The following is a 17,935-nucleotide window of genomic DNA, read 5'->3' on the forward strand; positions in this document are numbered from 1 at the left end:
CTGCATCCACACGGTGGCGCCATTGAGAACGTTTTCCTGCCCAACAGCCTTGTGAAAGTACAGCTGGTCTGTACCGATGGGGACCATACGCAGCGAGCAGTACACGGCCATAAAAATAAAATAAACTACTCCACAAGAAAATTAGTCCACGTGTTAGATGTCTATGCAACATGTAGAAAATGTTTTCTGCAAAACTATAAGAAAAAGTACAACACTGATAATCCACATTAGTCCACATTGTGTAATATATCAGTGGATCCATCAGATATTTTGCTAAACTAGATATTGTAACTTAATTTTATGATGACATATTTGCTACACCGTGAGAGTGCGCGCGCGTGCACACACACACACACACACACACACACACACACACACACACACACACTTCACTGCCATCAGATTGGCCCCCTTTGGGAGCGGATCAATAAGGGTGATTGGGAGCGATTTAAACAAGCACTAATCCTACACTCCCAGGAGAAGGTGACCACCCACACCAGCCCAGTCCAATTAATCACACACACTCTGGGCTGACACACACTCATCGATCATCCCAACTTACTCTCCCTCACTCTCTCTCTCCCTTACACACACACACACACACACACACACACAGAGACAAGCAGGTTATGAAGTACATACTCTGCTGATGGTGCAAGCAATAACACTCAAGTTATTCTAAGAAAACTCAATACAGTGGATGTGTAAGAATGAACGTGAAGGTGTCATTCATTAAAATGCTAACGACAGCAATAGCATGCTAAACCATCACACACACACACGTTCACAAGGCTTGGCGGAGCAGTTCGCAGTCTGTGCAGAACCTTCTCGTGCTCCACAAGTTCATTCTAGTGTCATTAATGAACATGCTAGCAGACAACACACATCTGTCGGAACCTGACACACGGCCCCAATCTGGAATGTGCGTGTGCGTGTGTGTTCTCAAATTCATTTATACAGCACATGCTGATATAAAATGTTTTGTGAAGTACTTTCCAAACGTCTGGGTCCAGGCCAAGGGGGACAGCGCCAGGGACAAACTCCCTGGGTGGCAATAAGACAGAGAGAGGACAGGGACCCCACCCTCCACCGGGACATAATCACCAGGCCATGCGTGATTAGGACATAAATATACGCTTCTTGTAGCTAGTCCAGTGTGGCTGCCTCTCCCATGAGAAAGGACGGGGGAGCTGTAACATTAGAGTAATCGGTGTAGATGAAGTGGGTGGATGAATATGACAGTGTGTGTGTGTGTGTGTGTGTGTGTGTGTGTGTGTGTGTATTTTTCATCAATGTGGGCTTCAAGTCTAATAAATCTCTTGCAAAACTATCAGCTGCTTCCTGCAAACAGACGTTGTAAAGTCCAAAACATTCGCCTGTACCAGGCAGGTAAAGAAGGAACAGGTGGACACAGACGTCCAGAACGGCCAAACTGGAGACACGTGCTGTGTGACGGCTTGAGACGAGGAGCGTGTGTGGTTGTGGGGTTGGTCCAAGCAAGGGGTGTGGAGGGTTAAAGAGTGGAACCAGTCCCGGGGAGGGAGACAGGCGGAGACAGGCGGAGACAGGGAGACAGGCGTTACCTTCTGCTGTCCCAGAGAAGCCATCCGCTTTGAAGTTGCTGGTGCTCTTCTTTCTACGGTGCTTCTTGCGGTTGGCATGCGGAGAGGGAGGGGGGTCCATCTTAGGACTGGTGGTACTAGAAATACTGGGACTGGAACACACCGAGTCTCCCAGACCAGTATCTACAGCAGAGAGAGATGCAGACCATGAGACAGAAAGGCACCGAACATAGAAGAAACTGCAGAAGAGAGAGAGAAACCCCATGACTGGACCCAGGACTGGTATGGTACTTTAGTCATACAGCAGGTCCACTCTGAACTGAATGCTTTGTCCCGCTACAGACAGTGAGACTTTATGCGTCATGTCCGTGAACTCTGACCTCTTGGTCATCACCAAGGTCACAGTGCCTCATCCGTGATTTCACACTGAGGGGGGACATGCCTCACCATGGGCACTTTACCTTACAGCACTGGGCGATGGTGCAGTACAGCTAATTGTTTTAATATTCCGATAGGAAAGAGAGTGAGCGAGAGGGGGAGGGAGAGAGGGGGAGGGAGAGAGGGAGAGAGAGAGGGAGAGAAGGCTCCCGGGCGAGGGGTGACAAATCAGATCCTGTGTGGTACAGGTCACCCACATCATTAGGGTTAAGGCTTACTTATTAAAGAGATGACGAGGGGACTGCATACACACACACACACACATGCACACTCCACTGCGGACTACCACACCACACACACCAGTCATGCTCATATATCATTACATACAATATGAAGAAATCCTGTATTGTTAATCCGGTTATCATTTGTTAACCATCATAAGATCAGCTGGCGTGGGACTGTGGCGTCATGGCGAGACGTCCAACACTGATTGGTGGGCTGTAGGAGTCCTGAGCACGCTCAGTTGCTCCTCTATTCTTTAACGCTGTCACTATAAGGGTCTTCACGCCCATTAGGACATGATATAAGTACACCGACAGACTCTCCATGAATCCCAGATGCAGAAATAGAATCGCAATACAATATTTTGATTATATTGTGCAGACATATTGGTGTTAGTGACTATATGAGTTTAGTGAGAGGAGGACCGCCATGATGGAGAGATACCCACAGTGCTGCATGGTGTGTGCGCACGCACGCGTGTGTGTGTGTGTGTGTGTAGAGCTGTCCACTGTGAAGGCCCCTGGGAGCCTGTTTAAGCTGTTCACGGCTGTAATGGTTATTAGACGTTGGCACGGTGCGTGTTAGCTGGGGACTGAAGGCAGCTAAACACAGACAGACGACAAACCAGCCACGACTGCTAATCAACCGGCAAGCACACACATACGCACACACACATGCAAATGCACATGCACACACACTTCAGTGCCATCAGATTGGTACAGGCACATGTGCACACACATACAGCCTGTGCAATGTGTAAGTGTGTGTGTGTGTGTGTGTGTGTGTGTGTGTGTGTATGTGAGTGAGAGAGAGAGAGAGAGAGAGAGAGAGTGTGAGTGAGTGAATGAGTGTGTGCGCGCGCGCGTGTGTGTTTGAATGTGTCATTGATGATGTGAACCTGTTAGTACCCATTACTTTGATAAACAGTTAAAGCAACATTAGGGCTTGACACTACAATCAATGAGAGATGTATGAGGTTGTACAGTGTGTGTGTATTTGTGTGTGTGTGTGTGTGTGTCTCCATGCTGACTGTTAACCGATCACCGTCTCTTTAGTGCGTAACCCCCAGGCGCGTGCACGCGTGTGTGTCTGCACGCTGACCGATCACTGACTCTTAACCCACAGGCGTTTATGTGGCTGGTTTTCACACAGTCCCGCAGGAGTATAGAGGTACTGGGAGGAGTTAAGGACAAGGTGAGGTGAGTAGAGCTACGGGTGAGTGGGCGGAGTCATGGGCGGTTCTCATACCTGTGCTGACCCCTGAGTTGGCGATGACAGTGGCGTCACTCCACTGGTCGGCGCTGGAGACAGAGTAGGAACGCTGGTGCATGCTGTCGGGCCGGCTGTTAAACGACACCAGACTGATACCACTCGCCATCTGAGACACTGAGGAGCTACTGCTCACTGAGCCTAGAGAGAGGGAGAGAGGGAGGGGGAGAGAGATGAAAAATTGAGAAGGTGAAGTTCTCAGCTCAGGCAATTCTCTCTCTGATAAAGATCATCCAAGCACAAGACTCCGCCCTGCAGTAAGTGGAAGTGGCCAGTGTCACACAGCTCCCTGTAAATGAACATCAACATTCTTGACCCGAGGCAAGCCTTTATTGGGACAACCCGGCTCGAGGTGAGGTCACCAGGTGAACCCGCACATTAACAGACACCCACAGAGTTAACCACGTCCATCCGGACAGTGTCGGGTCAGGACAGCGTCACGAGCACCTGTCCACAATCCTACACCCAGGATGCGAGTGTGAGGGACAGCAGTGTGTAGGAGGACCAGCGCAGATGGACGCGGGCATAGACTCCGGAACTGTTCCCAGACAAAACACCACATCTGTGTTAATGGTGGAGGGCGTGACCTCAGGGCGCAGTGAGCATTACGGCGGGAGTAGTGGTGCTGACCAGCGTCTGACCCTTCAGGCTGCTACCCGACTACCCTTTCAGAGCATGGGGCAGGGGGCAGGAACATGCGCACCATCAAATGTCACCAGTCAATTGAATTTGCTCCAAGGCGGATAAATCGTACAGCGACACCATCGAGGAAATGGAGAGCACGCGCACACACGCACTACTACTACTGCACATGCACGCACGAACACACACACAACCATATTACTACTGCAGACCAAATACATAACACACAGATACATACACACAGACACACACACAAACATGAGCACACACACACCCCCAGACACACACAAACACAAGCGCACACACATATGTGCACCCCCCCCAGACATGCACACGCATACACACACACACAGAGACAGACAGACACACGTACCCATGAGCACACACACATACACGCACGCGCACAAACATGAGCACACACACACACACACACACACACACACGTGCACCCCCCCCAGACATGCACGCGCATACACACACACACACACAGAGACAGACACACGTACCCATGAGCACACACACATACACGCACGCACACACACACACACACACACACGTACCCATGAGCACACACGCATACGCGCACGCACACACACACGCACGCGCACGCACACACACGCGCACGCACACACACGCGCACGCACACACGCGCGCACGCACACACGCACACACACGCGCGCACGCACGCGCGCACGCGCACACAGACAGACAGACACACGTACCCTTGAGCACACACACATACGCGCACAGATTCATCTGCTCAGCGTGTAATGACTGAGCCCGTGTGTAATTGGAGGACACTGGGACAGATTAAGGGCGCCTTCTGATGGCACCCAGGACCAGGACCTGGTCTGTGAGCCCCAGTCCTCGACTTAAAGCTCTCATTACCTTCCAAGTGAGCAAGTCATTCTACCCCCACCCACCCACACACACCCCACACCCCCCCTCCCTCTCATTAGAGCTCATTTCAGAGCTGCCTGACTCGCCAGCCAGTGCTGATTGCATTAATATTCATGACAATAATTAGTACATGTATTATGGGTCACTGAATATTCATGCTATTAGTTTGGTCCTCCTGTAGAACTGTGTGTGTGTGTGTGTGTGTGTGTGTGTGTGTTTTGCATTTTATATTTAAATGATTTTGTTCTCATTCAACATAATCAGTATAAACAGTAGATTCAGCAGTTTTGCAGTTAATGTTATAAATATACTGTTAGAAACAGACCAGTTCTATTAGTAGAAACAGATTACATAGACTGGCCATCGACATAAACCTCTATAACCCTCCACAACCCTCAGTAACCCTCCACAACCCTCTATAACCCTCCACAACCCTCTATAAACCTCTATAAACCTCTATAGCCCTCCATAACCCTCCGTAACCCTTTCATTCCTGTCACTTCAGTGCTAAATTCTCTAACATTTCTGAGCAGATTTTTCACTAAGATGCACTAAGCCCCTTGAACTGAATCCATCATTCAAATGGATCTGGTTTGGTTTTGTCAGTGCCGCTGAGGTCTGAGCTCACCTGCAGGCTGGCCCAGCTGCAGACTGCTCATGTCCTTGGCTAGGCCGTTGGGTTTGGGGCCCGGTCCGGCGGAGATGGCGCGGGGAAGCCTCTTCCCCGGAACCTTCACCGTGGTCCTCAGAAGGTCGATCTCCTTCCCGTGTACATTCTGCATGTAGTCCTGGAGCAGCAGAAGGAAAATGACACTTTAAAAAGAACAAGGCGAACGGGAGCGTCCACACACCAGCCTGAGCACGGAGGCAAGCCGACGCGACGTTACCCCACCTCCGCACGGACGCGGATCAGAGCCGGAGCATGGGGGTCCGTGCTCAGCACGAGGCTTCGCCCGCGCTGATGATGAAAAGTTCCTCGCCGCTAATGGGGACGCAATTACCAGAGGCAAGCTGTTGCCATACCAGCGCTTGAGAGCCCCCCCGTTGCTTGTTAAGACGGGGAGAGAGCACTCAGCTTTGAAGTGCCCTATAGTGGGTCCCCACTGAGACACAGACGCTTGGCTAGCTGCTCTAAACCCCATGCATGCACATACGCGCCGATATCGACCCTTCATGGCATCTGATTGGCTCTGATCCAGTGTGCGGCAGCCACTGGTGGTGTGTTCTCGAACTTGAAGCCTGGCCCCTGCTCTCTGGGTCAGGAGACCCTGCGGAGGTGGGCCAGGAGAGGACGTGTGGTGCTGTGTGACATCAAGGCCAGGCAGCGAGGGAGTGCTTCATACAAGTGGGCATTTGTACCACTTCTATATAGACGTGGATAAAGACACTTGAGGGACAGGAGGATTAGGAGGGGCTCCTTTGATAGGGGGTCTTCAAATGAGTGGGTCTGATGAAAAGACCGTCTAAACAAGTGCAAGCAAGACAGATGGGAATAAATCTGACGTTCTCTGGAGATCACTGTATTATGCTCTGAAGTGTAGCTGCATAAACAGATATGTCTCACAAAAGGCGAGTTTAGCAAATGGAAATAAGCTTTAAAAAAAAAAAAAAAAACACCAGCACACTGACGGTCTTAATTGGTCTGAATTAAGTGAATTAACAACTGCCTGTTGGCCGTTTAGATGATGCTGCACGCTTCCTTGACGAGTGACGTGTTTTGGTGCTAATTATGTTGCCTCTATTGCTATCTACTTAATTAGCTGCATTAATGCGATTTTTTACATAGTTCAGCAATTGAGGGGCCTGATTGAGTTTCATTCTATTAGCCTCCACAAACCCCCTAATTGATGTCTGTGTAGGAGACGCCCACTCAGGAGAGGGAGACCTTCAAACATGGGGGGTAGGGGTATTCTGGGTAGTGTGTAATTCCTCCAGATTTGAGCAGGGGAAGTTAACCATGGTGAGTCATGGTGGGTACACCTGCAAAACACTGTAGCGTTTGTGCTGGTGTTCCAAATTCTTGGCCTCTGTTGAACACTGAACGTCATCACTGATACACACGATACCACACAGCATGAAACAAAACCATGTAGAATGCAAACACATCCACAATGAGTGTGCAGATGTGTGTGTGTGTGTGTGTGTGTGTGTGTGTGTACGCACGTACAGACGTGTAGGCTAGGGTGGTAGGTGTGTGTGTGTGTGTGTGTGTGTGTACACGTGTGTGTACGTGTACGTACGTGTAGGCTAGGGTGGTAGGTAAGCACTCCGTTGTCACACAGTGTTACATATTTCTTCTTCCACTCTTTGTTCAGTGACTTTCCACTTCTTTTTAAAAGCATTCCCTGTTAAGAGAAACACACACAACCAGAAAATATGAGTTATATTCTTTAAAGTAGAGACTCACATCCTTTTGAAGTAGAAAAAGGATTTTAAATGTTTTAAACATTGTTATGTTCATCACCACACCTTCACCTCACTTACAAAAGTGCCCACATCCCCACTCCTTCACACACCTCTGTGAGAGGTGGAAGATGTGTTAGCTTGCTCCTCTTAGCATGGGTGTGTTAGGGTGTTTGCCGTAGCATGGGAGTGTTAGCATGTTTGTGGTACTGTGGGAGTGTTAGCGCATTTGCAGTAGCGTGGGCGCGTTTGCCTTAGCGTAGGTGTGCTAGTGGTGGCGTGGGCGCGTTTGCCGTAGCGTGGGTCTGGGTGCGAGTGTCAGTAGCTGCACTCTGACTGTTTAACGCTCAGCCTCGGCCAGGTTCATTAAGCACAGCAGGAATAAAAGCGTCCACTGGTTAGTAATTACGCGGCGGCGGCCGTGTGTGTCACTCCGCTGGACTTGTTAAACATTAACACGCAGACAGGGCAGACATTAATAGAGTCTTTACTCTCACTGCCTAGAAGCATGCCAGGAACGACCATAATATCTCTCTCTCTCTCTCTCTCTCTCTCTCTCTCTCTCTCACACACACACCCTCTCAATCTCTTTTTCTTCTCAGCATCACTCTGCTGTCACAGAAATGCCACGTTCCCTCAATGTCACAGGCTGACCAACGGCATGTAATTATGTGGTAATTGGTATCTAAACAAAGTTTTGAACAAGCCCCACACAGACAGTGGAGTGCTGGTAGACAGTGAGATTCTGGTGTTAGACTCCTAATAAGAGCTCTGTGAGAGAAACCCAACACCACCACCAAGTGCTTGCCACACCAGATACCCTGTGGAACGGAAGTACGGCAGAGCTGAAATTACTGGGCATGTCATGGTTAGTGCTACAGGATGGGAACGCACACACACACACACACACACACACACACACACACACACACACACAGCTCAGAATCTGATGTCAGAACTAAAAACTCTTGCTTCCAGATCCTAGCCTTGAGTGATGTCACCCCAATTGTGTGTGTGTGTATACTGCGTCTGAGTGTTTGCGATGGGGGGTGGGGCAGGGGGGTCAGGCATGTTTCCGCTGGTGTGTCTGCACTGGGAACAAGGGAGGAGCTGACACGCACGCACGCACACCCGCTGGGTGCTAAAGAGGAGCTGACGAGCTTTTTAATTTCCTAAGGAGGGTGCAGCCTCCAGCGAGACAGCTGTCACGGGGCGTGATCGTTTAGTCCTTCATCAGAGAACCAGAGAGAGTCTCACCACACAGGGTGTGTTCAGAGGTGAGCACAGGAGTGAACGAAGAACTAGAGAGAGAGAGAGAGAGAGAGAGAGAGAGAAAGAGAGAGAATTAAATAAATAAAGAAAAAGTGGTTGGAAGAGAGGTGTGTGTGTGTGTGTGTGTGTGTGTGAGAGAGAGAGAGCAAGAGAGCTACAATCTGAGATCTAAAAAGCGAGAGAGTGTGATGGAGAGAAATGAGACCGTGCTTTAAGGACCAACAGCTTCCTGTGCAGGTCTGGAGTGTTGTCTCCACACAGCCATATTTCTCCCCGTGTTTCAGCGCTGTGTGTGTGTGTGTGTGTGTGTGTGTGTGTGTGTGTGTGTGTGTGTGTGTGTGTGTGTGTGTGTGTGTGTCCGCCCCACCGTGACGTGCAATCGTTCTGTGGGCGAGGCTAATTGAACACCGTGCCGTGCCGCCAACGGACCTCGCGCTCATCATTTAAGACGGCGACGGGCCACGTCACGCCCGCCTGTATTTTACCTCGCCGTAGTGTGACAGCCTGCAAGGTCTCCCTGTCTGGGGGAACAGGGGAGATAAATAAGCCACCCCTCCAACCCCCCGCGCAGAGCCCACCCCCCAAACACTTCCCCACACATGACCGTATTAGCTAGTGAGTGCCATCACAGGAAGAAAAAAAACCTGCTAATAATGTGTCTGGATGAGCAGAAAGAGCCGAACATTCAGTCTAAAAACTACAGACAGGCTGCGGATAACATCTGGTGCAGCTGTAAAGCTCCTCCCCTTCCCAGGATGGCCTGGACACGGTAACCACCCTGCATCCACCAACCGGAGCCTCGGGTGCCGCAGCTGCGGACCACCCCGGCGCGCCGGCCCCCGGGCCTCACTATCTCCTGCGCCATCTCTCCCGTTAGGAGACAAAGGATGGACGCAGAGTGGTGTGAGCGCAGCGGCACGGTCGGGGTTGGACGCTGACCGGATCCATTTCCCGCACGTCTGCAGTGGGCAACGGGCTGACAAAGGGCTGGGTGTCTCCCCGGAATAGACGCATTGTTCTTGGGAACGCCATCGAGAAGGAAGCTAATTTAAAGGTGTGTGGACCTGTGTGTTTTTGTGTGTGTGTGTGAAGGGTTCAGTCAAAGTGATGCTGTGTCAATGGCAGAGTTCTGTATCACTGTGGCCATCTGATCTGGCCAGCACAGGCTGTGAGGGCACAATCTGTAAGGCCATTTATCATGAGCAGACAGAGAGGAAACAACACACACACACACACACACACACACACACACACACACACACACACAAACCCAGCCACCAAAATAAGCCAACAGTAAACAACACATGAACACAGAGGTGCAGACAGGGTGAGTTCATCTTAAACCAGACATTCTGTCCTGATGTTTGCAACGTGACTGACGGCCCGGTCGCTGTGACAGCAGCCGAGCGTCTCTGAGGAGCGGTGAAACCTCAAAGACACTTCATTGGGGAACAGAAGGGTTTAGGCCATTTTAAAAAGACATTCTTCATCAACTAGGAGATACATGTATACGTATCATACATACAAGCAGGCATGGCTACACACACACACTTTTTCTGGACCTGTGTCAGTTAGATCACTTTGACAGTTTTCGCTAGCGTGGCTTTAATTCTGTGGGACTGAGACTCGTCACTTGTGTTCAGTAACGGTGCGATGCTCAGTAGTCCATGCCCGACTGGGTTAAGTGCCCAGCGGAGACGGCACAGGCGGGCACTGCCCACCTCAGCGCCCACAATGTCACCCCAAGGGCGCACGCGCACACACAAACGGCAAAGCATCATCTTCATACCACTGCAGGAAACACAGTTGCCAACGTCAGCTTAGCAAAATCTAAAGACTCCACCATGACTTGGGTTTGCACATTTGGTGAAATTATGTCCAAATAAAATTACACGGGGGTGGGGTATGGGAGTGGGGTATGGGGCGGGGGAATTTCATTTGCGGGAGGTTAGCGTGCATGACAAAAATGCCATCTTGGCCAAAATGGCTCCGAGCAGTGACAACCTTTCCCAGGGAAATGATATTTTTCTGATCCCATGGAAGGCGGATCATGTCACACTCGTTAAAGGCTTGATAGCGGGTCTTTAATATTCACCGTCTTAATTAGGACTGCAGTTAATTTCATTAAATTCTTTCGGTGCTAAATGAAGCAGATTATGAGCCATCTTTTATTGCGGAGCGTGAAATTAGAGCCCGCCTTCTGCCAGGGCTTGAGCCAAACTAATGAAGTACAGGGTAAATAACACCCGAATTAACCATCCAATTTAACTCCTTACAAAGCACCCTGCTCACAGGGGCTAAAGCCCGCCGCACGTCTACGCACCAGAACACACAATTACAAGCACCATACTGATTTCCCTTTATGATGGAGAGAGACTTCTCGACTTCATTTCATAAAAAAAAAAAGAGCAAGAAAAAAGAAAGAAGGAACCATGTCCGAGAGCAGAGGGAAGATTTAAGAGAGGGAGCGAAGGGGAAAACGCAGTGTGAAAGAAGTTCACTTTAACAGAGTGAAACGGACAGAGACGTTACAAACGGGCTTTAAAACCACGCTAATGGCGAACGAGGGCGGGCAATTCCTCGGGAAACGTGAACTTTTAAGGAGGAGGAAGAAGCAGTGCGAGGAGGAGGCCAGCAGCAGAGCGAGACGGAGGAAGAGCCGTCTGTACAGAACCAGAGGAGTCCCTGCTTCTGCTCCTCCGGTCTGCTCCCGCCACACCTCGGCTCCTCCATCACGGATTCTCTCCTGAAGTACTCGCTCAAATTAATTTGTTGAAATGCTCCCGTAAAACGGCTCCGTCAGGCGGTTGACAGAGACGTGTGTGAAGCTCTCGGTGGTAATTATCGGCTAATTAAGAACGCGGAACAGATGTTGGAGAAATCGGAGCCGTGTCGGGTCCGTAAACAAAGCTGGCGACCATCATGTCGGCACTTAGCCACTTTACAAAACATTCAACAACTCAATAATGAAGTCATTTTCTACATAAACATATCTTACTGGGAATTAAACTCTCCTGGACAAAATTCCCGTAGTCAAACGAATGAAGAAGAAACTTGATAAAAATAAATAAATGGAAACATAAAACACAGCCCCTTATTTCAGGAAGTCTAAACAGCCACTTGTCAGTCAAAACAAGAGCAGCTTAATAAAGACGTCAAAGAAGTATGAGTTGGCCTCCAAGACTGGACGTGCAGTTCCAGCCAATACAAACAAAGAGAGAGGTCAGAGCTTCCGTCGTCACGGCGACCCTGGCTGACACACCTGACCCCGGCACGCCCCTTCTGTGGGGTGACGGCAGGTATTGCGGTCTTCCTCCACCACCTAATTGCCCCAGAGTGGGAGGCGGCCCTGTGCTCGTTAGCGGCGGTCTCGTCCGCTATGGCGTGCGAGTGCTTTAACGAGGACTAACGAGGACTAACAAGGACTAATAAGGATGACCTCCAGCACCGGAGCAGAGCCGCGGCCCGATAACGAGATCCCCGCAATCGGCAAAATAAACTACAGCAGAGAGGGAGAGGAGAAAAACACCCATACACACCACACGCACACACCGCACGCGCGTGCACACACACACACACACACACACACACCCCAATCTAATCCCTCAGAGATCTTATCCCTCAGAGTAAACTCTCAAAGTAGCCTAATAGTACAGCAGGTACCTTCACCTTCTTAGACTACAGAGGTGCAGCAGATCAGACATTCTCACAGGTTCAGTCCAGTAAGATTGATCGACTACCATGACCACACCTTTTGGGAGGAGCCAACATTCTGTGAGCTACGTCTCCCAGACAGGTGACTGGGAGAAGCTGAGGTTTTGAATCGTGTCCTCGCAAGAGCAAGCACACCGCAACGCGGGAGTGTGTGGGTTGAGGAACAGCCATCGAGGGACAGAGAGTGACAAACACGTCCCCCAAGACGCTTAGCAGCGTGTAAGGTACACAGAGACACAAACACGTCCCCAAAGGCGTTTCGCAGATCGTGAGGGACAGAGAGACACAGAAGCACGTCCCCTCAGACGGTTAGCAGCGTGTGAGGGACAGAGAGACACAGAAACACGTCCCCTCAGTGTGTGAGGGAGGTGACCAATGTGTGAGGGCAGCCTCGTTAAACTGTAGAGTGACGGTGGCGCTAATGGGACGCGTGTAGACACTAGCGTGCTAATCGGGGAAGAGGAGTGGCCACAGCTACAATGACGAGATGCTAACTGAGAGCGACATGTGGTCGCGAGGAGGAAAAGCCAGCCAACATCCACACTGCAGAAAGGAAGCTGTATCCAGGGCTGGTCCAGCAGTGCTGTCCTGGGGAGGGGGACGTGTCTCCCAGCCTGTCTACCACCACTGGCCATCTATCCACCAGTAAGAACAGTTTACCCACGCGCCTCCCTGTCAGTCTGTCTGTAGGGGTTTGGTGCAGACAGGGTTAAATTTGACTCGATTAACACTTATTCTTTCCCATTACGTTAAAAAATAAAGAAAGAAAGAAAAATAACATTGAGGTTGTTGTGTGAACTCAAGGTCATATTTAAGGAGTTAACATGACAGTTGGAGGTGGAGGGGGAGGGGAGCGGAGAGGGAAGAGGGGAGAGGGAGGGGAGAGGGGAGAGGGGGAGGGGGAGGGGAGAGGGGAGAGGGGGAGGGGAGAGGGGATCACTGGCTGTGTCTCAGGAGGACAACGTGATCATGATGAATGCAGGTGGCTGATTGATCTCCTCAAGAGATGACAAGCCCTGGTACTGTAGAGGCCCCTCATCTGTATAAAAGAGTGTGTGTGTGTGTGTGTGTGTGTGTGTGTGTGTGTGTGTTTACGTGCTCCATCACACTGCAGGGGTAATGAATGCCTCATTTATGGGGCTGTAGAGCAGAGCCCAGGACCTACACAGGCACTGTTCAGCTCTCCAACATACTCCCAAACGCACGCCCAAACGCCAGCAACATTAATACAGGATCAGTCACTTCTCCACATCCAAGCATCCACTAGTTTCTTCTTCATGAGGTTTATTAAAGATGACTCCGGGGGGGTGGTATCGGTAAACAACCCTTACAGACGCAGAAGAGGCGGTCTGTGTGGGGGAGGTGTCTAACACACGGCGCAGAGGGAACAGGCCTCAACCACACACCAAAGAGACCACATGTCACATCTCTGCAGTGGTCACGGTGCCCCATGTCCACCTACCAACTCTCTCTCTCACACACACACACACCTTTCCATCTGCCACCCCTGCTCCACACTCCATCTTTAATTACTGCTGACCGCAGCAGGCACAGCAGGCACAGCTGGCAGGTTGAGCAGAGGCTGATTCAGAGGGCCACCCAGGTAACTGTGCCACTCAGGTAACTGTGCCACTCAGGTAACTGTGCCACCCAGGTAACTGTGCCACCCAGGTAACCATTTTAAACTGGAGAAGGTTGTAGCTCCAGCTGTGTGGCGTGAAACGTCATAGCTTCCTCTACTGAGCAACTGTTCTCTCTAGAACAGAGTGTCCTGCATGCACGCTCACCCCAGGGCCCGTGCACATTCCCACACTCACCCAGGTCCCGTGCACACTTGCACGCTCACCGCAGGGCCCGTGCACGCCCACCGTGCCCGGCAGCCTCTGGCCATCTCCGTGGTAGCGCAGCACATTAATAAACACAGATCTCATTTAAAGGGAGCGCTAATCAGAGATGCAATTTGTTCATTAGAAAATTACAAACAAGGCCTCCACGCTGACATGAGAGGGCGCGATTAGCGATTAGCGCGCTAATTACCCAATTCCTACACTCCAGTTGAGACATAGGATGTCTGCGCCCCCCCCCCCCCCCCCCACTCTTGTTTGTAACAAATTAAACTCAAACAACTCAAACAATCTCCGCTGAGTGTGCAGGGGGAGGGGCTGGAGGTTCACGCTACATCACCAGCGGGCCAATCAAATCGCTCACATATAGAGGAAAGCGCCCCTGCCTATCACAGCTCACCACAGAAGGGGGGGGAGGGTTGGGGGGCGTTCCTGCTACGTTTCCTAATGATCTCATTTCAACGCACAGGAGACTGCAGCTGTAATTGATGTCAAGTGTGTGCTTTCACTGTGTAATGAAGAAGAGCACATCAGTCGGGCCCAGTGGGGGTCCGAGTCCTTACACCCCCCCCCCCAACCCCCCGGGGCGGACCCGTACCTGTTTAATGGGGATGGCCCGGCCGCTCCCGATGCTGTCTGCCCGCCACTCCATGCCCTTCTTCTCCTTATCCGGGTCGCTGGCCTTCCGGGTCTGTGGATCGAGACGGCGCAACTATCAGATGCACACAAGCGCTGGGACTAAGGTCGGTGTGTGTGACTCAGTGTCTGCGCGTGTGTGTGTGTGTGTGCGCGCGTGCGGACCGTAAACAGGTTGGAGCGGCGTTTGGACTGCTTGCGGACTGGCGTGGGCGTGTTGGCCGTCTGGGGCACATCGATACGCAGCTCCTTCTGACTCGTACTGGGAGTGGAGGGCACCGAGGACGAGTAATCACTGAGACTGCCGCCGCCGTTACTCGTCTGTCTCACACAAACACACACACACATTAAAGCCTTTTAATCCAGGTTACACTTAAAAAGCGTAAAAGTGTTTTTGCCAAATCTTAACCATACACAAACAATAATTTAAATATCATTTTAAATAAAAATCATTAGTAACTGAAGTATCGTAGCTTGACGGTGTCAAACAAATATGTACCCCCTCCGAATGTGTCCTGTGGTACGTGGCCTACACAAGACCTCCGAATGTGTCCTGTGGTACGTGGCCTACACAAGACCTCCAAATGTGTCCTGTGGTAACTGGCACCAGGAGGTTAGCTGCAGATCCTTTATGTCCTGTTGGCTGTGAGGTGGGGACTCCATAGATCAGACTTTATTTTTCAGCACATCCCACAGATACTCAGATGATCAGACTCAGATTTGGGGAAGTAGGAGGCCAATGGGGGGTGGGGGTGGGGTGGGGTTTACTCTGCTGCAGGTCACAGTGTGTGTGTGTCGGGGGGGACCTGGCCATCCATGTGATACAGAAGAAAACGTGATTCCTGAGTGCAGGGCACCTTCCTCCACTGCCCCATGGTCCCGCTCTGCTCCTGTGCCCACTGGAGACACTACCAGAGTCCGACTGGGCTCAGCGGACTCACTGTCTTCTGATAAATTTACCTTTATCTGTGCTACAGTCGCTAAGTGGGGTTGGACCCCTGCTGGGCTGGTCCTCGACCACCACACACAGTGAACCGTGGGGGCCCAGGACCTTGTCACTGGTTCAGTGGACCAGTTTCGGTAGGTACTAACCAATTAATAATGGGAAAACCTCACAGTACCTGCCATTTCAGAGATGATTCAGAGTGTTTGTTGGATGTAGCAGCTACCAATGTAGCTCACTGTCCTGATATCCTCACTGTCCTGATGGACCCCCATTGCTCACACCATGCAAAATACTGACACAGAAACCAGTATATGCAGCTGTGCTGTTTCACGTTTTCTCTTAACGCGCTGGGTATTGGAGCCCAATCGTGTTCACGCATGATGTGATCTTGGGTCCAGCGTACAGGAGTGATGTCACTGTGACATCACAGTGACGCCGCACAGGGCCATGCGTTAGCATTATCACCGGTGGCTCTTTTCTGCACTGCGGCATGCGAGATCAGACACTGTGTTTAGAGAGGGTGCGATTGGACCCTGTGTTTAGAGAACGTTAGATCGGACCCTGTGTTTAGAGAACGTTAGATCGGACCCTGTGTTTAGAGAACGTTAGATCGGACCCTGTGTTTAGAGAACGTTAGATCGGACCCTGTGTTTAGAGAACGTTAGATCGGACCCTGTGTTTAGAGAACGTTAGATCGGACCGTGTTTAGAGAACGTTAGATCGGACCCTGTGTTTAGAGAACGTTAGATCGGACCCTGTGTTTAGAGAACGTTAGATCGGACCCTGTGTTTAGAGAAGGTTAGATCAGACCCTGTGTTTAGAGAGGGTTGGATCAGACCCTGTGTTTAGAGAAGGTTAGATCAGACCCTGTGTTTAGAGAAGGTTAGATCAGACCCTGTGTTTAGAGAGGGTTAGATCAGACCCTGTTTTTAGAGAGGGTTAGGTACAGTAGGCCAATGTAACACACCTCTAACGAGACACTGATGAGGATACAGCAGTGTGTGTGTGTGTGTTTGGTTCAGGATTCTTTTTTTTTTTTCCTCTACAGAAATAATAATAAACTCAGAAACAAGACTAATATACTCATATACACTCATGCGACAGTGTATGGGGAGTGTGTGCTTGTGTGGGTATGTATGTATACTCACTTGACTGATGTGTACGGCAGATACGGGGGCGGAGCAGATGGAGGCATGGCTAGGTGAATTGGGGAGGGACTTGCAGGGACCAATTGACAGCTGCTGCTTTTTACGGGTGGCCACGATTTTCTGTGCCACTGTGAACACAAACACACACACACACACACACACACACACACACACACACACACACGTCAGAACAAGACATAACACCACGCATCTATCAACTAAACAGCAGCAGACTAAGATGAACAGAACTGAAGGGGAGACAGGTACAGATAAAACTGACTTCCCACAATGACTCCCCCTGCTTGGGCTAGTCCACTTCATTACCCCTCATAAAGGGCTGTCCATCAACACTGACCCCGCCCGCAAGTCCCCCATCACTCTCCGCAGTCGATGCCCTGCCTCACAGACGCCCAGTATTATGACACCACAGTCATTACTCAGGTCCTGCCAGGGGGCGCTATCAACACACAGGAAAGGCCGACTTCAAATCAATCTCTCCTTGCCAGCCCAAATCGATCGACCAATAACCTCGGCAATCTGCTCCACGGCTCGGCAAACAAATGCTAAAGCGCTCCGTCATGGCCCCGCCCCCTCACCACTCCACTCCACCCAGTCTCCATCCATCCACTGGGGGTGGGGGGGTTAGGGGTTGTCAGGCTTGGTCATTAGCCTCAGCCCGCACAAAAAACGAAAACTTCACCATCCAAAATATTATATTTCATCAGCCATAAAAGTGAATCGTGGATTTTCATTAAAAGTAATTACCTTTTAAAAAAAAAAAAAAAGGAAGAAAGACCGAGTCTGTCCAGACGACATCACTGGCCTTCTGAGTCCTTACACCATGACCTTGGCTAGAGAGGGTTGTGTAGGTACACAAACGTAGGACGTGTGGTAGGATACATCCGGACGGTCATGCTGTCAGCCAGTGGCCACTGAGCC

General features: G+C 50.6%; 1 protein-coding gene across 7 annotated transcripts in view; it reads right to left on the reverse strand.

Moving 5' to 3' along the window:
• Positions 1–17,935, reverse strand: part of agap1 (ArfGAP with GTPase domain, ankyrin repeat and PH domain 1) — a 100,348-nt gene that overhangs the window by 24,165 nt on the left and 58,248 nt on the right. For 6 of the 7 annotated variants that reach the window (XM_035523514.2, XM_027004626.3, XM_081710239.1 and 3 more), the window contains 7 exons: positions 16,997–17,124; positions 15,068–15,223; positions 14,865–14,957; positions 7,274–7,378; positions 5,662–5,821; positions 3,471–3,632; positions 1,584–1,745 (listed from right to left, as the gene is read on the reverse strand). In XM_035523514.2, the coding sequence (XP_035379407.1) occupies positions 1,584–1,745; positions 3,471–3,632; positions 5,662–5,821; positions 7,274–7,378; positions 14,865–14,957; positions 15,068–15,223; positions 16,997–17,124 (966 nt within the window). The remainder of the gene's footprint in view (positions 1–1,583; positions 1,746–3,470; positions 3,633–5,661; positions 5,822–7,273; positions 7,379–14,864; positions 14,958–15,067; positions 15,224–16,996; positions 17,125–17,935) is intronic. The other variant, XM_081710240.1, reaches the window with a different exon arrangement.

The sequence above is a fragment of the Electrophorus electricus genome, chromosome 3 (genome assembly GCF_041902795.1).
Source record: "Electrophorus electricus isolate QZ-2024a chromosome 3, ASM4190279v1, whole genome shotgun sequence".
In the NCBI taxonomy this organism is placed as follows: Eukaryota; Metazoa; Chordata; class Actinopteri; order Gymnotiformes; family Gymnotidae; genus Electrophorus; species Electrophorus electricus.